This window comes from Lissotriton helveticus, chromosome 6 (assembly GCF_964261635.1).
Source record: "Lissotriton helveticus chromosome 6, aLisHel1.1, whole genome shotgun sequence".
Classification (NCBI taxonomy): domain Eukaryota; kingdom Metazoa; phylum Chordata; class Amphibia; order Caudata; family Salamandridae; genus Lissotriton; species Lissotriton helveticus.
Genome location: NC_136067.1, coordinates 819,367,997 through 819,393,064, shown reverse-complemented (window position 1 = coordinate 819,393,064; position 25,068 = coordinate 819,367,997). Strand labels below are relative to the sequence as shown.

At 43.2% G+C, this 25,068-nt stretch overlaps 1 protein-coding gene across 1 annotated transcript in view; it reads left to right on the top strand.

The window, feature by feature from the left end:
- Positions 1–25,068, top strand: part of LOC144762518 (uncharacterized) — a 709,614-nt gene that overhangs the window by 314,308 nt on the left and 370,238 nt on the right. The window contains exons 26-27 of the mRNA XM_078647742.1: positions 1,018–1,113; positions 21,045–21,209. Coding sequence (XP_078503868.1) covers positions 1,018–1,113; positions 21,045–21,209 — 261 coding nt within the window. The remainder of the gene's footprint in view (positions 1–1,017; positions 1,114–21,044; positions 21,210–25,068) is intronic.

Genomic DNA, 25,068 nt, shown 5'->3' with positions numbered 1-25,068 from the left:
TTGGTGTGTGCATATAACTACTAAACCAGGTATACTGTCACTGGGTATGCCTTCTTTTAGGTTATTTAATATGTAGAGGTGCATTTTTATTGATTCTCAAAAAGCTAAGTGATTCCTGATGAGTAAGTGTGAGGGAACTGCATTCAATACCCAATATGTGTCACACATGAAAGGAACGTCCTCCTTGCCTGGTTAGAAGATAGACAGAAGAGAAAGATAACTCGTGAGCTGGTGTATTTATAACAATCTTGTCCTTAACAAATCCCAAACCCGGTCCATAGATAGCTTTGTGGCAAGTAGTAAGTACTTTGAGCTCTTTTCGACTGGCAGCCAGTGTAGACGGTCGAGGTGATGGGCAACAGAAATTTTCTGTGGTAAGTATAGCATGACTCTAACAGCCATATGTTGGCTAATCAGGAGTTTGTTTAGAATGTAGTTGGGGAGGGCACTTATAGGCAGGCAAATACACCAACTACCAGATATCACATTGGTAAAGTGAAAATGCTCCTGTTGATGGGTCCAATATATCAATGATATTATCATCAAGCAGTTACTGAAGGGTGCAGACCCAAAGCAACCAATGGATGAACAAGCTTAGTCAAAAACGCCCCCTTTATTTTTAAGAGCATCACAAGAGCTCCTGCAGGCAGCTAATGTTGCGTGTAGCTCCTGCACCCAGGGACTGATGCTCAGATATCAGTTCTCTTCTCTGAGAGTTATAGTTGTTCAGTGCCCGTTGCATTCTGTTACGTGGTTCAAGAGACAATCCATTTTCCTAGGGGAACTATTTCAATATATTTGTTTTTGAAATACGTGGTGTCCCTTTCTTACATGTCCCCTGTTTGACTGATCTGTTATCATCCTAAGAGACAGGTAATGGTGTCCTGCCTGTGCATACCACACATTAACTGTCTAGAGAATAATGAATAGTAGACATGTCGTCAAACTGTTTGACATTACAGAATAAAATTTGCTACTGGAATTTTGACTCTTTAATGTCTTCTCTATCTTTTTCAGACATTTATGATGTTTCCCTGGAGAACATTTCTATCAGACGGGGGACTATTCCCCGTTTTAATTAGCAACCCTTGCAACACAGAGTATAATATGCAGGTAAGTGGAGAGACACCAACTTTTATTCTGGATTTATTTTATGTTAATACTTACTTAGAAGTGTGATTTTAATTGAATCAATCGCCCCCTCCACCGTGCATTTTACTTAGTTTACTCAGGACTCTACCTAATGCTCTTTGTTCTTTGGAACTGATTTACTTAAAAAGCACCCCTGCATTAATTTGGGGAGACACAAAGTTGTGCTGCATTTGCTCTACTTTGCAAATAGAAAAGTAAAAGGAAATTTTTAGTATATCGAGATATGTCCTAAACCAGTAGAACAATTACATCATAAGTCACACTCAACAGAACATGTTCAATAGAACTCCATAACACTTGAAATACTCCAACTAAAGTACGGTTCAGGCACCCACTGATCAACATGCCGAACAATACCAATGCCACCTAACCCAGAGAACAACTGAATGCCTTTGCCAAGGCTTCAGCCACGCCCAATAAATTCGATAGCCTGCGGATATGGTCATTGTTCCAGCACACTCATTTTAAACAACATAGCCACAAATCAACTACTGATGCTACATCACATCAACTCACCCAGTCTCTCATCAGCCTTGGAATCCTCAAAATCAGGATGATAGGTTACCAAAATCTGATGGAGCTGCGACCGCATTCTTATGTCAGAATGAGGGCTGTATAGATATGTCTACCAAAACATATTTATATATATATATATATATATATATATATATATATATATATATATATATATATATATATATATATATGCGTCAACTTTAAACAAAAGACCTCATTTAAAATTTGGTGGACAGATTAATCTGTCACTAACAAGACAGGTAGCCTATCCACCGTATTAACAAGTGCATACCCTATGGCCCTTGTAATAAAGCAGATGAGATGTTTGCCATCTTTTGCGATGGACTACCCGTCCAACAAACTCTAAATTAGGCCCAAACACTAGTTTTGCTGCTGGTTTCATAATGGTGTATATTTACTTTATATGCTTATGGCATAAACCATACCACTCATCTCTCTGAAACCTGGTGGTGTTGCAGTGACTTGAGAAGGAGATTATGATGTCTCGATGCTATTTAGAAAGGAAAACCAGAACAACTCAATTAACCAGTGACACTGTTCAATCCTTTTAGTCCAAATCTTGTGTTCCGCCCGTCCTACAATCACAAGATGAAACACTCTAGTAAGTAACCTGCATTGGTAGCTCTGACTGGCCTGTCTGATGAAATGGGCGGACTAGAAGTTAGGGTTAAAGAGTATTTCTAATAACCTAGCTGAGATTTGTAACTTAGACCACCGGAGCATGGATACCTCACGGGTGACAAGAAGTACTCTACAAATCCACTGATTGATTGATGTTGACGTTTACAGCTGCATAGATGGCCTGATTTTTAACTAGTGCATGGTAACCATTTAGCTCTTTAATGTCAGCAAACTGAAAACATTTCTGAGAAGAGACCAAGGGCCTTATTATGACTTTGGCCGGCCTACAGCGGCAGCACCAAAACGCTATCCACTGTAGGATGGCCAAAGTTGTGGTGCACTCACACACCAGATTAGGAGTGCATTCCTGGTCTTTTGGGTGGTGCTGCTGCAGTCTGACGGCAGCGGTCTGTTAGGCTCATAGAAGAGCCTAACATGCAGACTGGCGCTGTCAGAACGCCGACTGCACCTTCCTGCATGGTGTGGCATGCACGCAACTATGTGCAGAAATTGGGGGTGCAAATCCAGGGGGAGCACTACATGTGCCCCTTGTATGCACCCCAAGGCCCAGAAGCAGCAAGGGGCCCTATTAGGGGCCCCTTTGTTGTCTCTCTGCCACCCTTTTCATGGCTGGCTCACTGCCATGAAAAGAGCTGTGGACAGCCAACTTGTAATATGCTTGGTGGTGCCTCAGCGGCACCGCCAACATATTGCAGCTACCTGACCGCTGCACGACAGCCGCTGGATCCTAGATCCCCAGCAGACGCAATGGTCTTGTGGCAGTTCGACCGCCACACTTGTAATACTGCGAGCGGGCCCTTGGTTGTCGGACCACCACCACGAGTACAGCGGTCCTATGGATGACTGTAATCGTAGTAAGGCCCATAGTGTGTCATACTTCATTAAATACCATTAAGTGTGCAAAATCAGAACCTGCATAGTTTTCCTGGTGTTAGTTCTGTGACAACTAGTGAGTTTTTTTAAACTGCTGCCTAGATTACATTTGTAAACCCAAAAAGTGAACAAGCCTTGGTCCATTAAAGAATGTTTGGGGAATGTTTTGCCCCCTGAAAATGTCAGAGGAAGTGTGTTTCAGAGAAAAGGTTTTCAAAGACCTTGACTAATTAACCAAAGACTGACCAAGTACTTCTGAAGAGGGAACTCATCAAATAGTTAATTTTTTTCCTGGCATACTTAGAAAAAAACTATGAAAATGGAGCTAAACGGTACATTTTTCAGCACTCCACCCAAAGAAATGTTCTTAAAATACATTGGATTCAGTTCACAAGTAGTACATATTTACCTATAAAAGCACTCCTACGAACAAGTGCAGATTTACTACTTTTTGGAATTCACAGAACATTTTCAGCATAATGGTTGGTTTTCAGAACATGCTACTGAGAAAGTAATGTAACATATTCACCGGTCACCCATTTGCCTTGCTTATAACTGTACATAGTGTACAAAGTCTAAAAGTGCATACAAGAAATGAAGCCCAAGGGGCAAATGCAAATTTCTTTCATTGTTTTTTAATCTGCTGGAAAAAGATTCATCTCCATTGAGAAATCCCTTTCCATACGCCTTTAACACTTCCCATACACCTGCACCAAATTAGGTAGTGATCAGTTCCCCATCCCATCCTGGAAGGGGAGTTACTCCAGCTCTTGGAGGGAAAGGGTTGGATTTCAATTTTTAAATGATCACTGTAAGAAATTGGGTTGTTGCTTGAGGGTGTGTGAGCCCTTCTTAAGCAACATTGTGCAAAGCAATGGGGTAACCCAGTACCCCTCAGAACCTGGGCATGTATACTATAAACAACAATCGGTTCTGTCAGGTAGACAGTAATTTCTTTGTAATTCTTTATATTTAAAAAGGTGATTGAAATGTACAAGAAACACACAGAAGGACTGATACAGTATATTATTATCCAAAAATGAGCAAAATATTTACTGTTTGTTTCTCAGTTATTCATACAATGGGTCAAAAATTGCCATGCCTAATCAAAATGAACAAAAGGCTGTCGGGTAATTAAATTGATAAAAATGGCGCAAGTGAGCGTGATCATAGTGTCCTAGTGAGTATGGTGCAAAAGTGACAACATCTGTGTATTTATACACAAAAGTGACATAATACTGTACATATATTTACAACAAAAACAGGTCCAGTTACAAATTCAAAAACAATCGCCCTTACCCTAATGATTCTATAGATTCTGTGCTAGAAGGGCATTCTCAGACATGGATGGAAAAGAAAACCGTCGACGTTTCAACCCTAACACACAGTCTAAGTTGAGGAGGTCAAAAGCGGGTCTTCATCAGGACAGGAATAGCATAGGACAGCCGGATATTGGAAAGTAGGCAAACTCCCAATTGACGAGTTCTGCCTAGAGGAAGGGCACTAGTGGGATCATCCATCTGGACATCCATAATCTAATTCTGAATGTCTAGGAGAATCACGACACTCAAAGCCAGATTAGCTGAGGTGGTTTGGATGAGAAGTTGAATGACAAATAATGTCGCACCTGTGGTCAGTGTAACTCTGACAGAGTCACTCCTGTACAGATTTGACAGGCTTCAGATACTTGGTTTAAAATGGTGGTAAGAGAGTATCTGATCTATGCAGATTTGAATGGCAGATCCCTAACACAGCTAAATTGCCAAGGAAATATGAGTGCTGCATTTTCAAGGTGAGAAAAGAGTGCTGCATTTTCAAGGTGAGTAAAGAGGCTGAAGCCAGGTGCCACCTACTAATGCAGCCCTGGCCTGGATTTTGGAAGTTAATGTTATTTTCTCGGGCTCCCGCTGTCCATTGGAGAACCAAGTAGCACTCGGGCGGGGTTTATATAAGCTAGTGGAACTCTATCTAGGGAGTGGCAGCAAGTGTGGATGTGTCGCCCAGGCTGTTGTGGAATACATGACTCCCGATTGCATGACAGTCAGTGCTCTTTCAGGTGGCCAAGCACCAGAGGTTGGGGCTCCTGTATGCAGAGTGTAGCGATCATAATGATACAAACCCAGGCCTTGCTTTTTCTTAACCTCGTTTATTTCGACCACTATCCTCTTGTGACGGGAGGGGTTTTGAATAAACGCAAAGTGTACACCCAGAGATGGATTGCGGTTTTGTCGCTGTGGGTCCTGTTCCCGCATCTGGCAAAGCTCGTTATTCTGTGTGTTGATTGAGTAACAGTTGCCAGCCGACACTGCTGGATTCTCAGAAGTGTAACATATTTAGAAGCTGGTGGCCTGCCCATTTGTGAGTTCACCCCTTCAGGAAAGTTTCCCACAATCACCAATGGTCCTAACAGATCTGTAGACAGACCTCCACAGGTTGAAGTGAACAGGAAACACTCTTTTTAGTTTTACCCTTCAATATTTCCCATCTGTTTTTATTTCATAGATCCAGTGTCACAATTCCAATATTCTTCGGTTTGCAAGCATTTACAATGTAATAGGTCTTGCATATAGGCGAGTTTGAGCTATTGACATTGCAAATAACAATGCCTTTTTTTTCGTTTCTAAAACATAAATAAAAGGCATGGTCATTTAGAATGCCAATAGCTTAAACTTGCGTACATGCGAGACCTATTACATTGCAAATACTTGTTATACCTGATGCCTACTTTGAAGTGGAAACAACATCAGGTGTTTTTCCTCTATAGAAGTGTCTGAAATGTCCAGCCTCCTTACTCTGATGCCAGTCTGTCTGGGGGCACAATATGCTACTGTGAAGTCCTTTGTGTGTGAGTTGGGCCAGTGCCTTTGAAGTGCAAGTGTGATAGACGGCCTATCCGAACAACACCCAGGCCCTCCATTGTGATAATATCTGGGAAGAATACACAAAAACCAAGTACACCTAGTTGTGTGACCCAGGAACAAGCTGCAGGCACAAAATGGTTAGCAAAAGAAAATGACAACTTTCTAAAATTGGTATTTTCAGAATCCTGACGTAAAATGCAACTTTATCATTAAAGAGAATTTTTACTTATAATTCATTATGCACCAAACATGATATTACCTCCTGCCACTCAACGTTTATCACTTATCAAATGTGATAAGGTAACCCTCTCTTATCCTATGGGAGAGGTGGCCTTGCAATAGTGAAATACTAATTTGAGAGTTTTTCACTACCAGGACATGTAAAACTGAAAATTACATGTCCAACTTTTTAAATAAAACACACCCTGCCCTGTGGGATGTTTATGGCCTACACCTATATGTAATAAAAAGGAAGGTTTAGGCCTGGCAAAAGATTTATTTTTGCCAGGTTAACATGGCAGTTTAAAAATGCACACACAGGCTGCAATGTTAAGAAAAGGCCCCCCTGCAACTGGGTGTACGTTCCTCTAGGAAGGGAAATCCAATAAGAGAACAGAAACCTAAGGCCACTCTCATATTTATATTCATCATGATTCAAAAATACAGTTATAACAAACGTGACAGGACAACACAAGAAATATCAACAAAAAACAATGATGTTTAGGAAAAATATGATAATGAAATCCAAAGAAACAGAATATATCTCAAAGTTTCACATCCACACTACATTTGCGGCCACAACTCACTAATTTAATCCAACATTTAAAAGCAAGGTACACAAAAAAACGCAATTATTTAAAGGTTGCACCATAAAATCTGTTACTTCTGGGCATTAGGTACAATAACATTCCTTGGAGGAAAATCACACGTGTATTAACAATTAGTTATCTTCAATCTGAAGGTAACTTCATTTTTAGTTACCAGATTTTATGGTGCAACCTTTAAATAATTGTGTCATTGTGTGTACCTTGCTTTTAGATGTTGGATGAAATTAGTGTGATTGTGGATGTGAATGTAGTGTGGATGTGAAACTATGAGATTGTATCATTATCATATTTCTCATTGATATTTTCATAAACATCATTGTTTTTTTATATTTCTTGTGTTGCTGTTTTACGTTTGTTATAACTGTATTTTTGAACCTTGGTTAATATAAATATATGAGAGTTGCCTTAGGCTTCTGTTCTCTTATCACACAGGACGCAGTGGCAGGCCTGATACATGTTTAAAAAGGCTAGTTAAGTGGCTGGCAAAATAAGTGCTGCAGCCTACTCGTATCATTTAATTTACAGGCCCTGGGTACCTGGAGTACCACTTTCTAGGGTCTTACAAGTGAATTAAATAGGCCAATTGGGTGTAAGCCAATTTTACCATGTGTAGAGGGGAGAGCACAAGCACTTTAGCACTGGTGAAGTGTGCAGAGTTGTAAAGCCAACAAAAACGAATTCAGCAAACCAAGATGTGAAGGCAAACTTAGGTCCTTATTATGATGCTGGGCGGAGGTCACAGCAGTCTTAAGACCGGTCTACATGCAGGTGGTCATTCCGACCACCAAATTATGATAGGACCGCCGGTGTGGCAGTCAGATTCTGTCCTTTTCCTTTGCGGCATGTGCTGCGTCTCAAGTAAAGGGCTGCAGCACAATTCCCAGTGGAAAAAGGCAATATGTGCACATCCACACAGTCCTTGAATATGTGTGTGGGCACCACATGTCCCCCCAGGCCCTCAATGGAGGGGCCCCTGTTTGGGGCCCCCAACTGCCATTTCTGCCAGCTTTTTCATGGCAGGGGGACCGCCATGAAAAGGCTGTGGGAAATAGTAATCATAATCCCGATGGCGGTTCCTGCTTGGCACCTCTGCCATTAAGGGAATATGATTGACCGCTGCCCCGTCTGGATAGTACATCTTGTCGGAGGTAGCGGTCTTTCCCCCCACAATTTCTGTTCCAACAGCTGGCATTGTAATGCGGCAGCTGGACCAAATCCCTGCCTGCCGGGTGGACCACCACCATAGGCCTGTCGGTGGTGATCCGCCCGGCATTGTAATGAGCCCCTTACTCATCAAGATCGTCTTCATAACAGTGTAGCATGTCTGGTCCTCCACCTCTAGTGTAAGAAGAGTGTCCCTCCCCATTGTAGGCATGTACCTCTGTAGATAACCACCCTAGTGCTCCTCTGGGACCGTGTGCACTCTTCGAGCCACTTCACAGGCAGCGAACCACTTGTCCACATCATCCCCCACCTCATAACTGGGTACCAAATGCTTAGGTACTCTGAAGCTTGACTCTTTTAAAGACACTCCAGTTATGCTGCCACCAATAATAATTGCTGGACCCCACTTGTGGGGCTTTAGGATCCAGTTCTCCAAGGCTGAGCTCATGGATAGGTTTCCTCTCTTTCAGAGCCATCCTCCATTTCTCTTGAGCTTGCTGTTTCTCCAAGTTTAACTCTGAAAGCTCCAGTTTTAGCTTTCTTTCCTCCCTCCAGTCTGCCAAATCTTCTGGTGACAGGTTCCTGGAGGAGACACTGCTCCCTGCTCTGGGAACCCCTTCTGTTCCTGGAAAGTTGAATGTCCCCCCTACAGGCATTTCTATTTTTGGGCTCCTCCTCCTCTAGGGCCCCATCTCCTGCAACCTGGTCCTCTGTCAATGCTGTCAAAGCCTGCTGAAGCTCCAACTTTCTCTTGATGCCTTTCTTGAACCCCTGAAATTGAGGCATAGAAATCGACAGAGGGGGCCAGTTCACCATGCAGAAGGAGGCGATAAAAAAAGAGATGGCACTGGCAGTGACGCTGAGGAACCTCAAATTGAAGCTGACAGGCCAGTTGCTGACACCTCTCCTCCAGTTAGCTCGATCACAAACTCTACTTATGGAAGCGAAGTCCTAAGAAGCAGAGATGCTAAGGCTCTAGACAATTTACAGGTTAAGGCTTCCATACTCATATTCAGCATTCCAAACTTCTCTTTGGCGGCACAGATTCAGTTCAAGTTTGGCCTAATGAAACAGTCCTTGGCAAGGCAAGGTGCATTCATTGTTTGCTGGCGCAAGATCAGGAATGCCTCTGCCAACACCCAGAATCACTTCTTATGGCATTGAGATGCAGCATCGAAGTTCGCCTGCCAAGACCTTTCTTCAAGAATCCCTCTCAAACAGTGGGCTGTCTCAGGCCTGGGACATTCCAACCAGTCATGCTTGTCGTGTTGCTTCTGAGGCGGGCGGCACAAAGAGAGTGGACACCAAAGCAGGTCAGTTATATTCTTTATTCTCGTTGTGGCACAGCGCAGCGCAGCACGTCTGTCCTCGTCCTCTGACCCCAGTCGACTGTCCACTTCCTGCTCTACCGGATGTAGTGTCCAGTGACCTGGTCACTGCCCTGTTACCCACAGGGTCCTAGTGCCCTACGTCAGTGGTCACCACATCTCCCCCTTTGTCACAACCAAACTTCTTTGTCACATGCAGAACTCTTGGTACGTTATCTATATAGTGGTGCAGTAGTAAAAGAGAGTGAGAGAGAGAGAGAGAGAGAGAGAGAGAGAGAGAGAGAGAGAGAGAGAGAGAGAGATAGAGAGAGAGAGAGAGAGAGAGATCTATTCTCTACATTTCTTCAATTAGTCTTCTTGGCTTCTTGCACACTCTGTTTGGTCTTTGTTCTCTGTTATGTTCTTGTCTTCCGTTCTCTCCTTTCAGCGATATTGTCTCTCTGCCAGTTCCTTGTTCGCCAGTTCCTTGTTCTTCTCCTTCTACCTTTGGTGATGTTGTTCCTGGTCTCTCTTCTTCTACTTTGAGCTCCTTAAAATGGGAACTATTTCTAGTTATTCTTTGGTTGTCCGATGCTGCCGTCACCATTGATCCTTTTATGTTTGTTACAACCAACGGATCTTTTGAAAATGGACTATCTGACTTCCGTTGTTGTTTCTGCCTCACGACCACCAGATCTCCTTCACTAAGCTGATGTTCCGATGCATTTCTCCTCCTGTCAGCATATTCTTTCATTTTCTTCTTTGCTTGGTAATCTCTTTCTGCAATATCTCTTCTGTTCGTGCTTATTTTCGCGTCTATTTGAGGCAGTCTTGTTTTGCTTGATCTTCCCAGCACCAGTTCCGCTGGACATCTACCAGTGGAGCTGTGAGGGGTGTTTCTATAGTCTCTTAGCACTTGACATAATGCTTGTCCGATTGATATCTGTGTCAGTTTTGCTCTCTGAATCGCTTTCTTTATGGTCCCCATGAACCGTTCTGCCATTCCATTGGCCTGTGGCCACAGAGGAGTTATTTTCCGGTGCTTGATCCCCAAGTATTCCATGAACCTACGAAATTCTTCTCCCGAAAATGGAGGGCCATTATCTGTTTTTAATGTTTGTGGTGAGCCCCAGGCGGCAAATATGTCATCTAGCGCTGGTAGTGTGACACTTGCCGATGTTGACGACACTTCTCTCACTATTGGAAATCTTGAAAATTCATCGATGACCACCAGCAGATACTTTCCAGTCTCTAACGGTCCATAGAAGTCTGCTGCCAATTCAGTCCATACTGCTGGTGGCAGCTCTGACATCTTCAATGGTGCGGGCTTGGCAGGTGGCCCTGTCACTTGGCACACATGGCAGTGTGATATTTCTTTTTCCACCACGTTGTCCAAACCTGGGAACCATACTTTTTCTCGCAACATCTTCTTTGTCGCTACAATGCCTCTATGCGATTCGTGAGCTAGTTCAATTGTTCTCTTTCTCAGGCGATGTGGTATCACAATTCTTGAGCCTCTCATCAGAATTCCATTTGCTGTTTCCGACAGTTCTTCGCTTATCTTTTTGAAGGCGAGCAGCTCTTCTTTCATGACCCACTCCCCTGCGTGGCTGTTATTGTTAACGTGTCTCCACCGCTGCTGCCGCACCACCGTCCCTATTGCCTGCATTGTCGGGTCTCTTTTTGTTTCCCGCTCCAGTTCTGCACTTGTTATTGACGCCGGAGTGTTCTGTTTCAGGATGAAGTTTAGATATTCTTCGGCCATGGTGGTGCCACCTTCTCGATGAGGGAGCGGGTGTCGTGACATATAATCCGCTGGGTTTTGATCTTTCCCAGGCTTGTGGACAATCTTGAAATTGTAATCCATCAGTCTTATTCCCCATCGTTCAATTCTTGGTGGTATTTTGGCGCTCGGATTTCCGTAGATGGTCACTAATGCCTGATGATCTGTTATTATCGTGAATGGCTTCCCGTATATGAACATGTGGTAGTGCTCACATGCCCATACTACCGCCAAGCTCTCCTTTTCTGGTTGAGAGTACGCTCTCTCGATATCCGACATACTCTTGCTTCCATATGCTACGATCTGTCGAGGTGAGTCTTTTCCAGGCTTGTGCTGCGCTAGTATTGCGCCAAGCCCACCGGGCTGGCGTCTACTGTCAATTCAGTGCATAGGGTCGGGTCAAAGTACGCCAGGTGGTCTACTGCCGTCACTGACGCCCTTATTTCTTCAAACGCCTTGCGGCATTCTGTGGTCCATTCAAATGTTTGACCCTGCTTTGTTAACTCCCGCAGTGGGGTGCTCACCGATGCAAAGTCCTTGATGTATCGCGCACAATAGCTGGCAAGGCCGAGGAACGAGCGCACTTCCGCAACATCCTTCGGTTCTTTTGCTTTTTCGAGGGTGTCTACCTTACTGCGATCTGGTCTCATTCCTTTCTTCGAGAAGATGTGTCCAAAAAACACAAGTTCTTCTCTTCCCAGTTCACATTTCTTCTCATTTACTGTTAGGCCTACTTCTTCTAACTGTGAACATACTTCCCTCAATGCTTTGTCATGTTCTTCATCCGACTTGCCAAATACTAGAATATCGTCACTGTAGTTTAGGCTGTTTTTGATTGGTCTGATGATCTGCCTGATTGTTTCCTGGAAGATCTCGGCTGCTGACGATATTCCAAAACGTAATCGTTTATAGCGAAATAGACCTAGGTGCGTTGAGAAGGTCGTTATGTATCTTGATTGCTGGTCCAGTTCCAGTTGGTGGTATCCCTTACATAGGTCTAGCTTGGAGAATTTTCTCATTCCCGTCAGGCAACTTATCATGTCATCTAGATGTGGCCCCGGATGCCGTTCTCGTTCAATGGCTGTGTTGGGTATTCTCATGTCCACACATATCGTGATCTGGGCATTGTCCTTTTTTGGCACAGCCACTATAGGAGACACCCAGGGTGTTGGTCCTTCGGCTGGCTCAATGATATCTTGTTCTAGGAGTGCCCTTATTTCTTCTTCCACCTTGGGTTGTAAATGTATGGGTACTCTTCGGTGATGCTGTGCGACCGGACTGACTGATTCATTGATGTGCAATGTGATCTGTCGCCCTTTCAGCTTTCCAAGTCCTTTCGTTAACTTCGGGTATTCTTGTAGAATGTTCTCTTTGTCTGCCACATGATACATCATCTTCAATAGGCCCATCATTTTCGCTGTTACGTTGCTTAGTAGACATGGTGCAGGAATGTCCCCTCGTAGCACATGTATTTCCTCAGTAACGGTCTTGCCCTTGTGTGTCATGGTGTCTGTGAATTTTCCCATGTTTGTTACTGGATTTTGTGCACCCCAAGTAAACACTCGTACACTTGATGGTTGTAATAGTGGTTTCCTCTTCATTTTGTCATATTCCGTGGCGCACATGATGTTACACGTGGCCCCACTGTCCAGCACGAATTCCGTTTGATGGGGTCCTACATCGATAGTCACCCAGTCTGTCTTCTTTATTGATTTCCTATCCACTAATCTGATGTGTTCTTCCTCCTGCCCTTCGTCCGTGGACATGAGGTATAGGCGTTCCACCTTCCCTGTTGTTTCTTCCTCTTCTTCTTCTTCTCCCGACTCCAACGACGAGCTCCTGGTGGTTGCTTCCATGTGTCGTACATGTCTGGTTGTTGTTGTTCTCGGTCTCCCTGGCCTTCCTCGTTCATTTTTGAATTGCATCCCTTGGCACATGGTGGCAAAATGGTTGCTTCTGTTACATTTCCTGCAGGTTTGGCCGAATGCTGGGCATGTTCCTCGGTGCGGAAACTCCAGCCCGCATCTATAGCATTGAGACCCTGGTTTCCTTGTCGCTTGTTCCTTTGATCCTCTCTTCCAATTCCCAGTTCTGTTTGCGTCTGTCATTTTGTGGACTTGCTCTTCTCTTCGGCCCATTTGTCTTGCGTGTACCGTTGCCCTTGCTTCCGCTCTCGCTAGATCTAGAATCTTTTCTAGAGTGATGGATTCTTTTAATAGTCTTGTGCGAAAGTCTGTGTCTCGGCAGCCTTCTATCAGTCTTAGGCGGATGGCCTGTTCATTGTCGTATTTCTCAAATTCGCAATGGGCTACCAGTTTCCTCAGCCTTGTCGCAAAGTCGTCCATTGACTCCTCCGGCTGTTGAAATGCTATGTTAAAACTGTATCGTTCGAAATCAACGTTTCTTTGAGGGTCGAATTTGGTTGTGAGGCATTTTATTAGTTTCTCGTACGTTTCTGTTTCGCTCTTTGGTAGTGTTATCAGGAGGTCGTCCACTTCATCCCCCACCAGATTTAGGAATAGTCCCAATTTCTTTCCATCAACTACATCCGTCGCCTCCATGTATCGCTCGAACTTCACAATCCATTTCTCCCATCTTATGCCCACTTGGGGCTCCGATACGCTAAAAGGCATTGGTGTGCGATACTGTGCAGTTTGCTTTGTTTCAGGCATGTTTCTTTCTTTTCTGTGTTGCCTGTGTTCTTATTTTCTTTTGTGTTGACTTTCCTATTGTTGTCTCTCCTTATTCTATCTGTTGTTGCTTATTCCTTTTACTTGTTCTTTGTACAGTTACTTGTAGGGGATCCCTCTGTTGTCTGTGCCCCTTTATTCCACTATTGGGAGACCTCACTGTGTTTTATGGTCTTTAATTCCTCAGTTTTCACTTCTTTCTTTCTTCTTTCTTTCTTTTGTGGCCTTGCCTGGCCTTGTAATGGCTGCCTTGTACTTTCCTTTATCTTTCCCTGTTGTTGTCCCAGGTGAGATGGCCTGTTCGTGTCCCCGCGAGATTTCGCGCTCGAAATCACGCTTTTCCTGACTCTAAGATGGCCGCCGCGTTGCCCTGACGTGTCTTATTGGCTCCACTGCCTGTCCTAAAGATTGCCGCCGAGAGTTCGCGCCTCTCGCGAGACTTCACTCATTGCTTTGAGCGCGAGAGCCTCTCTGCGCTCTCGCCTCTCGCGAGACTTCGCGCTTCAACTTTCTGGGCGCGAGAGCCTCGCTCTTCTTGTGGGGCACTGCAAATGCGGGCGCTTCTTACCGCGTCGCCTTTTTGTCTTCTTTACTGTTGGACGCTGATCGGGGTGGGCACCCGTGTAGCTCCTCGCGTCTCCGTTCCTTGGTCGGCGATCACACCCTGCACACGACGTGCTCTTCACGCCTGTGGTGTCTCGGCACCAACCTTCGTCGCCAGATGTCGTGTTGCTTCTGAGGCGGGCGGCACAAAGAGAGTGGACACCAAAGCAGGTCAGTTATATTCTTTATTCTCGTTGTGGCACAGCGCAGCGCAGCACGTCTGTCCTCGTCCTCTGACCCCAGTCGACTGTCCACTTCCTGCTCTACCGGATGTAGTGTCCAGTGACCTGGTCACTGCCCTGTGACCCATAGGGTCCTAGTGCCCTACGTCAGTGGTCACCACATCGCTATTTTCCAAAAACTCGTTTGGAAATCAATAAAAAGCCTCTTACTGGTAGAAGACAAGGCCACATTATCAGGCAGCAGCTACGCCTGGATGACATCAACAGCTATAAATCACTTACCCCATACAAATACTTCAGTCTAGGCTACCCAAGAAACGTAAAAAAAAAGTTCATAAAATGTCGTTTGGGCATTCTCCCTTCAACTCTGCATCTCCCACCATGCCAAAGGGTACAATTCTCTAACTGCGATCAACTAAGACCTCCCGCACCTACCCTGCATCTGTAGCGAAATGAAGGATGAATGGATCTCACTGCTCAAAACTCAGTTCAACTCAAGACTGATCCACACTCGGAGACAGGCAGTGTTGGTCTGCTTCAACGCAGAGGATCCACAGCTCAACTGCAGGCTGGTAAAATTCCTTGCGCTGGTAGAAAAGAAACTGCCAAGAGCAAGCAAATACACTCCACCAGCAGCCAGCGCAGCAGCGACAGAAGCAAGTGGCCTCTAATCTACAATCTACATCTGGGCTCGTATGGACCTCTAAATTTAAATCCCTCAAAGGACAGGACAAAAGGAAATCTTTAACTTGTTCTTATAAATGCACCACACTTTTGCACCTTCTATAATGCAAGGAAAAGTCAGAACACTGACAAATCGACACACTTGTAATGTAACTGCTGCTCAATACGTTTTATTTAATGTGTGGTTTCATGTATTTTATGTACTTTATGCTATTTTTTTACATTGATTGTATTGCACTGGTTTTAATTAACTATGCACAAATACAATTGGCTACTTACTGTAGGTGCAGTACCGTGACTATTTCCCCAGTGTCAAACATATTTGAGCACAAAAACTTAAAAGGCCAAAACAGGGAAAATTGAAAAACGAAATGCTCTTTGCAGAGTTCAAAGCAGCTCTCTGAAGTGCACAGTTTCCCCTTTCAGCCCAGTCCAGTCTGTCAGGCTACCTGGGGGGGGTGAGGCGAATCAGCCATTTGTGTGGGGACAGGGCACTACCTGTGTAACTGAACTGTTAGCCCCTCCCTTCCATCCTGCTCAGATGCACAGATGTATGCAGATGGGTACTCTGACAGACCTAGCTTTCCTGTGTTTGTGACTGTCTGAAGGGAATGCACAAAGTGTAGCTGTCGCCCAGACTTGCATTGCAGACAGGCTGCAAGGCACACAGAGCAGTAAGTGCAGAGAAATGTCCACTTTCTAAAAGTCTAGAGGACCGCCAAGGGTGGCAGGGCACGCTGCTCACTGTGCTTGTTGAGTCCTCGGGGACTCTGTACTTAAATATTCAATATCAGACAATGAGTCATACAAGTGTAATTATTGAATCAAATAATATCCCAGAAAGATATGAATGGACTTATGAATATACTTTTATATCTCTTCTTGTAATCAAAACAAATAGATGAATTTCTTCATAGAAATCAAATGTGACAAGTACAAATGAAAAAATATATACGTTCATTACAGCACGCTGAACATTCTAATACAGTTATAGTACAATTTTTCTGATAGAAGATCAGAGCATGACAATTTTTTGCATAACAATATTTTGCAATGTGTGATGCATTTCGGGACGTTCTTGTCCCTTCCTCAGGGGCAATCTGAAAAAACAAAATACGACTGATCAAGATCTCTAATAATATTGTTTATGATGAAGAAGTAAATGCTTAATAATTCAAACTCAATTGGCACCATGTGCGGGTCTGTACATTATATTGTTACAAATAGTGCCACGGCAAACGGTAGTTCCTCTCCCTCCTGATTGCATCCGACCCGTTTCCAACTAGACTTTCCGCTGCGTGCTGCGTGCAACAAGGTTTCTCAGGGAACATCCTGTTCCCGGCTTAGATTGACGCCGTAACCATCGACATAAAAACTGGACTAGTTTAAGGGCGTGTCGGGGTCTGCAAAGACCCGCCATCTTCAAACAGGGTGGTTTCAATGATATACCCTATATTCTCCAATTTTAAATGGAAAAAGGTAACTGAAACTACATCTACTGCCTAATAAAAAAATTGTATTTAAAGAATGAATGAATAAATAGAAATCTATTTAATCTGTTGGCTGGAAAAAGAACCAGGAAAAAAATACTCCTCCTATCTGCACACCAAAGCGTGTTGGTCATCCCATCAGGTAAATGTCGCATTTAACTGCTCATGATCTAGGTGTCCCTCATTCAAGCTCACTGTTGCAATAACACTAACGAGACAGGTTGTATGTAATATGCAAGTCCCAAACCATTGCATGTCGCGTTTGATAGCGATGGGACATTATCTTAACAGCTTTTCCCTACCCCTTTACTGCTTTTTGGAACTGGCCGTACACTCCACGCTGAACAGCTCATTGGGCGAGTTGAGTGGTTATCAGCTCGGTGTCAGTCGCGCCGGTAAGTGTTTTCCACAACATCATTGCACTAGGGTTGTATTTATCTTTTTGGCTTGAACTAGTGGTTTTGGCAGCAGGATTTTGTTTCATTTATGCAGTGGCAACACAGTATTTTTGACTGTCCACGAAGTATCCACTCTCACGGGAAGAACTTTTTTGAATATTGTTCAGGAAGTTAATTGATTCTAATCATCAGGTAGGGGACGAGTCTTGTTTGCTTCTCATGTAGAGTTTTCTCATTTTGAGTTTTTTAAGTGTTGGAAATTATTCCGTGATGGTTCACTAAGCTCTTTGTTTGTCATTGGTTGCAGTTGGTTTGTAGCAGAGCTCAGGCAGATATCATGAATTCTCTCATCTCTTTGTGATTCTTGCATGTTTTGCAATTCTCACTATTTTTTTAGTGTCTTGTTTCATTTTGAAAGCAGTCACATGAGGTGTACACCTTTTTACTTACCCTAAGGCACCCATCTCTTTATTCTTTATTAATTTATGGTGCATTGCTTTGGACTGGTTTATCACTATTAATCCACATTCAGTACTGTTTGGTCATCGCTCTATTGACACTACTATATCAGTACCACATGCAGTATCTTGTAAATGCAATCACACTATTTGTAACAATATAATGTACAGATCCGCACATTGAGTTTGAATTATTAAGCATTTACTTGTTCATCATGAACAATATTATTAGAGATCTTGATCAGTCGTATTTTGTTTTTTCAGATTGTCCCTGAGGAAGGGACATATTTTTTCATTTGTACTTGTCACATTTGATTTCTATGAAGAAATTCATCTATTTGTTTTGATTACAAGAAGAGATATAAAAGTATATTCATAAGTCCATTCATATCTTTCTGGGATATTATTTGATTCAATAATTACACTTGTATGACTCATTGTATGATATTGAATATTTAAATACAGAGTCCCCGAGGACTCAACAAGCACAGTGCGCAGCGTGCCCTGCCACCCATGGCGGTCCGTCTAGAGTTTATGTTTTTCAGCACTTGAGAGGCAGCAAGTTCGATGCTGCAGCACCTATGTAAGATTGATCTTAAAGTTGTTTTAACTTTTCAGCCAAGTAAGAATAGGGAGTGCGCTTTCCGCCCCCTCTGTATCTTGTAATAGACACTTTCTAAAAGTGGCATTTATAAAACAGTAACGTTAAATCCAACTTCGTCAGTAAGGAGGATTTCTCAAAACTATTCCAAACATATGAAACATTAAAAAGCTACTCCTTTCTAATCAGGAATTACACCTTAAATGTGTACCAAGGAATTCCCAATGTTAACCTCTGAGAGGAGTAGGCCTCCCAGTAGTGAAAAATGAAATAGGCTGTTAGTCACTACCAGATCATGCAACACATAAAAGTACATGACCTACCTTTTACTCGCATAGCACCCTGCCATTAGGGCTACCTGTGGCCTACCTTAGGGGTAACTTAAATGTAATGAAAGGGGAGTTTAAGACTTGGCAACTAGTTTTAAATGGCAAGTAGAAGTGGCAGTAAACTGCACACACAGGCATTGCAGTGGCAGGCCTCAGACAGGTTTTAAAGGCTACTTCTGTGGGCGGCACAATTAGTGCTGCAGCCCTCTAGCAGCATTTAACTTACATGCCCGGGGTATATGGTATACCTCTTTACAAGGGACTTACAGGTAAATTAAACATGTCAATCAGGTATCACCAATTACCAGCATGTTTAAGGAAGGAGCACATCCACATTAGCACTGGTTAGCAGTGGTAAAATGCTCGAAGTCCTAAAGCCAACAAAAGCAAGGTCAGAAAGAGAGGAGGAAGATGGCAAAATATTTGTAGTTCCCCCACAAAAAGAGCCATTTCCAGCAACATTTAAAACCATTTTACTTACAAAAGCTGTAACCAAAGGTCTCGTACCAGTTAAGTGTGCTCCAATTTGTATTACTCAATTAGAGAATGTTATTTATTATTAGCAGAATGAAAAACTGATCACCATACTAATCCTCTTTGTTGAGAAGAGCAATAAGGTTACAGGTTGTGCACGATTGAAAGGATACCCTAGATGTCAAGCGATGGAATGGGGTCTGTGTGTATGAAAGAGAAAAAAACAACTGTTGGCAAAGCTAATAGGTCTCTGCTTTAAATGGCTGAGCTATTGGCTCAATGGCTTTGCTAATGCTTGTTGCCACCGGCATGCAAACGCAAGAGTTGAGACACACCTTCAGGAAAGACATCAAGACCTGGCTCTTCGACTGATCCGAAGCTGCACCCCCCTCCCCCCCTCGCACCTTGAGACACTCACGGGTGAGTAGCGCGCTTTATAAACCTCCTGATTGATTGATTGACGTGTTTACATGGGCCACAATCCTGTAATGTGTTACTAGTTAAAGGAAACCCATTCCAAGATTGCTGTCATGATGCTTGCACTAGTCATGATGCACATGTACACCATGACACGTGTGCATGCCTGCCTCGTGACAAATAGCACTCAGTTTAAATTACTATTGTATCAAGGCAGATGCCATTGTTACAACAGTAAATAAAATATCAAAATAAAGAGCTAAGTGTAAATGGGGTGTGAGTTACCCATCAGCACTTGGCAGCCGCCTGTATTAAATTAAACATGAGCACAGTAGAAGCAGGATTGAAATAGGGATGGGAGGCATGGGGGAACAACTTGAAAAGATTATCCGCTTCAACAAATGTCACTGTTCCAGAAGTCAAATGTCTCGATGTGATTTATTGGTGCAAGACTGTTTTTTTTTGCATGCCAGCTGTAGGTTGAAGTATGTGGTCTTGGTAAGAGGAATATGTGAATAAGAAAACAGTATCTTTTATTTATTTGTAAGATGCTTATGCATGGGCATAGATCTCAAGACTGCAGCGGCTCCAGGGTGCAGCAATGCAAGAGACCCACCATTCTCTCTTTTAGTTGAATTGTATCACCTAGAGACAGGATAGATAACTTTATTTGTGGATTTGGCCTTAGGTAACACCTGACAGTGAGCTGCGTTCTGTACTCTTCACAGTATCTGCACAGATTTCCAATTTTTCACCATGGTACATCCCCATTACCTCTAGCATCACAACCTTGAAGAGCATTATTTGGCCTGATTGGCCATTCAAATTGCCCAAACCCATAGTATATTTCTATAAAGTTTCAAATGAGATCTGCATTGCCCAAGTTTCAAACGAGATCCACATTTAGTTTCAATATATTTATATTAAAGTTTACAGCGTATAGATGAACATTGTCATCTGTGGTAAGGGACAATATTACGTGTACTACCCTCCTTAGCCTCCCCCCCAACTCCTCCCCAGCTCAATTCCTCTTTATCTGCATTTCAGTAGGAGCCCGGCAAAGTCCCCCTAGAGCGGTAACTATGAGAATACTCTTTGCAGTTGTCATGGATAAAGCCTTTAGCATTTTAAAGAGTAACAGTCACATCCTACATGCAGCATAGAGCATTAACACAACTGTTCAATTTTTGAAGGGTTTATGCCTGCAACTACTCAATATGTGGAACCTACCCTAATTTTCCTTTGCAAATGTATGATCAATTCTGGTTTCAGTTGAAAGCCCGCATTCTTATGTTTTTTTGAGGCTCTTTAAAATACATGGGGCAGTATTAAGGATATGCAACCCACATGAAGTGTAGGAAAAAGAGCAATTAGAATCTCGCTTCAAGGGTTATTGCATTCGGTAGGTTTACTCTTTAATTAAAGGGCTCATTTGTTAGATTTCACAATGAAGCTGACCAGGTAAGGACAGGGTGAAGTTACTGGTCACTCAAAGTAGGATGAGTTGGGGGTATTGCCAAACATCCATCAACAAACCAGAACTGAACCTTGCTAATTTGTGTGTCCCTGTAGTTATGTCTGTGTGGCTTAAGTGACAAAGACCGAACTGTGGCTCATGGAGAAATGGTGGGAGCACAGCTGCTTATGGAAGATGTCCTTCAGTCTAACTATGAATCCACCAAATTGAACTCAGAAGTGTCAGAAGAAAAGGAAGCTCCTGATCTCAATGAGAAGCAGGTAGTATGTTTTTTTCATATTGAACAGTATTTCTACAGCTTCTGTTAGACACATGTAAACGATGTAATGAAATAAAAAATATTTGCCCCTGACTTTTCCTACGTCTGTACTTCCTGTGTTCCAGGAAAGGCAAATGCCTCCTTACCTTATTGCTGTTGGGGTGCAAGGATAGGGGGCAGCAGGAGAGGAAACAATTTCAAACTAACAGAATGTACCTGAACGGTTAGGTATGTCTTTCCATCACATTAATGGGCACTCAGTGCATATCCGCTGTCCATATGTACCTAGTCAAAAAACATTAAACCAAGATTTGTTTATCCGCTGTGATGATCAAAAAGTATTTAGAATACCAGAACATGTGGTCTGAATGATTTGAGTCTTGGTTGAAGTATCCTCTGTAACTATTCCAGATGAATATAGGCAAACACAAGAGAAACCATTCCTCCACACTCACAAGCAAGCTTTGAACTCACATGTTTGGCACATACATATACAGCATAGTGGCTTGCATTTATATGTAGAGCTTAGGGTGAAAAGTGATTTTCCCTACCACTGCAGTGATGAACAAACCGACCTGCTAGTCTACTGAGTTCAACTCCAGCCATTAGATCTAGGAGCAAGGTACAGAATGACATGAGTCAAGTGTTGGGGCCTGCTGAACCTGCCTGCAGCTGTGCGTCACTGTCCCTAACGCCTGCAAGGGATAGCTAGACTTTGTTATAATGTGGTCTTCATTGCGACTGACCAAAGCAAAAGGAGAGTTGGCATCCTTGTGCTTTGGTACCTTTACTCCTCCCTAGGGAGCCCGAAAGTAGGAGCTATTGCTAATCCCCTGCATGTTCACAAGTTTGCTATGCTTTGTGGTTGTCTTGATAAAGTATCCACTTATTGCTCAGGTGTCCTCCTTCATCAGTTTTGCTGTGGCAGCAGAAGCTCTGCAACTCAGTGGCTCTCATGCCAGAGGAGAATTTTGGTTTCAGAGTGCTTAACTGAAGTTGGCTAGCCTTCAGGGGTTCCAGGACTGCCACTTGCTACTCTGTCTATCGCTGGAGGGCACTCTTGAAGGTAATAAATGATACTAAACAGAAAACAGAAAATACCCCATGCATTGCCGCTCAGAAACTCCCGGGATGCTGTCCAGTGCCTCATAATCCCCTAACTCTCTTGCACAGAAGAATAACCTGTCTGCTACCACATAAAGCATCTACTCTTAACACTGTACTGAAGGTTAAGGAAGTGTGAGTTCTTATTGGCACTAAAGGTCGACCTGGAACAGCATGTGGGATGCACCCAACTAATATTTATAACAATTGTAAGATGAAGGTCTAACAAACGGTTTCCTGCAACATGGTAAGCAGTCTAATGCTGAATGCTATCTAAGACACAAGCGTCTTCATGAGACTTTAAGAGTTGAGAGGCATGAATATTCTCTTTCTACAGTTGCACTTCAGACAGCTTCAACTGTCTGTTGCATTTAGTATTGCACCCAATACTACATGGAGTGGTTTTTGGATGAGCCCCTCTTGTCTATCTCCTTATGCTTGTGTTTGTCCTGCACACGGGGCACATCTTCTTTATCTATAAATAGTGGAAGCAATAGAATATTTAAAAAGTCTGTCACACCTCTTTCCAGCTTAGTACTTATGCACAGACTAGTGTGAAGTTTTGAACAGTGTGCTCCAAAAGAGGAGGACACTTGCCCCTCAGCCACCAAGTGTCACAGGTTCCGGAAATATCCTTTCAATTACCCTTACTCTCATTTCCCCTTCTTTAACTTTGCTTTTGATTGGATAATGGGTGTCCATCCATTGCGGAAGTGGTGGAACTTTTTCTTTTTTTCCACTTTTATTTCCAATTAACCACTCCATGGGGGTGCACATCCATCTCCTTCCTCTACCCAAGAGTGTGGTCCCACTCTATCCCTACTCTCTGAATCCTGTCTCTCCTCAAAGTGCTCTTCCACCAGAAGGTGGGTGGATTATGTGATGCCCTATTTGTTGTCCCGAAGCCATGACCCAAGCTTACATTGCCTCCCTGCCGCTCTTCCTTTTATTAATTCTCCACAGGGCACCAAGCACCAGATAAACCAAATGAAATGATGGACAGAGCGTTGACAATACAAGCACTCACCCCCAGTCAACTGATCTGGGTTTAATCCATCACCGTTCTTTAGCCCGCTCTGCCACCCCAGTTCAGACATGGCCATAGGCAAATCACTCTGACCCTGTGCCTCATGGGAACAGTCCAGCCCGAACTGCCAAGCCATGCCTTCCCTGCACCGGAAACAAGCTACCGAGGACCGGTTTCTGGCATTTCAGCCGTCTTCAGCCCGGCTTGCTTGAATCCAGTGGCAAAGTGAGCAAGGGACTCAAGCACCAGATGCCAGGCTTAGTGATGCCTTGAATGTTGTCCTGCAGCAGTTTCCTGTGCCTCCTAGAGTCCCCGTTCTTCTTTTTTCTGTCACTCCACCACTTCCACTCTCCTGCTCCATTTTGGCTACACCTACTGGCTTTAGCCATGCCAGATGCTTTTACAATGTGCTGGCACTGCCAACGCCACTAGCAGTGACCAGCCATCTTAAAGTATAGAAACCAATGTTTTCTAAACTTGAATGTATAGAGAACAATGCTTTCATACTTTCAGTATGGCTCCGTAGGGCATCCTCAAGTTGCATCGCACAACATGGCAGCCATCGTGAAAGTATGAGAACATCTTTTTCTATACTTTCAGGATACCCATCTGCATTATGTTGCTGTTGCATCACACAACTTGCCAGCCATACTGAAAGTACAGAAAACAATGTTGGAGCACTTTAAAAACATCCAGCATTGGCAAAGTGTGACAAATTGGATTTGCCAGTGATTGTTTACTTTGCTCTAGGGATTTTTGCTGCTACGGATCAGAGCTTCCATATCCTCATCTTATTATTTCCCCAAGCATGGTGGGCCCGACTCACCAAGATAAACTTACACTTTTGTGTAAGTTTACTACTTTTTGGTATTCCCGAAAGTAAATTTAGATAAAAAGTCTAACTTTGTCACTTTTCGGTATTCTCAAAGGTAAGTTACTACTAGTAAAGTTAGACAGGCACAGGGGTCCAGGGCCACACATACAACACCACTAAAGAAGTGCGGGGTTGTCTTTTTCTGACCTGTGGTAGAGTACCCTGGGACACTTTTTTCACCTTTTAAAGAAAAATTGTATGATAAAAGATTAAGTTATACATGTGATCATACGTGAAAAGGCATGAGACCGAAGGAGACCTCCGAGCGTTGAGGAACAGAGCCGGGACATTTTTAGTATTATACATACTGACTAAAGTACTGCCAAATATTGTACAAAAAGGCATGAGACAGAAGGAGACCTCCGAGCGTTGAGGAACAGAGCCGGGACATTTTTAGTATTATACATACTGACTAAAGTACTGCCAAATATTGTACAAAAAAATCTATTTCAGACATCTGTTTATTTTTTTATAAACTGTGATCCTTCAAAAACCTTATTGTGATTGAATGAGAGCTCGACATTTTGTTTATTGTGGAAGTGTTTATGATAATATCTGAGAGTTCTCTTGCCCCTCTAATACCTAAAACCTTACATAAGGTCCAGAAAATGTTATCTAATCTACATATCCAAGGCTACATTGCAGCTTTTGACAATATGGGTCTCACAATAAGTGCCCAAGGTCCAAATACTGCATCCAATTTTGGCCAAAATCATATTTCAGGATGGTGGCCAGTCCCATATTGTTCATGTTTGTTTTCATATTCTTTGAGTTTCGTGTATTGACAATATTTGAGCTTATCAGCTTATTAATCAGTAACAGTTAGCAACTTACCTTTCAACAACATGTTCCAAT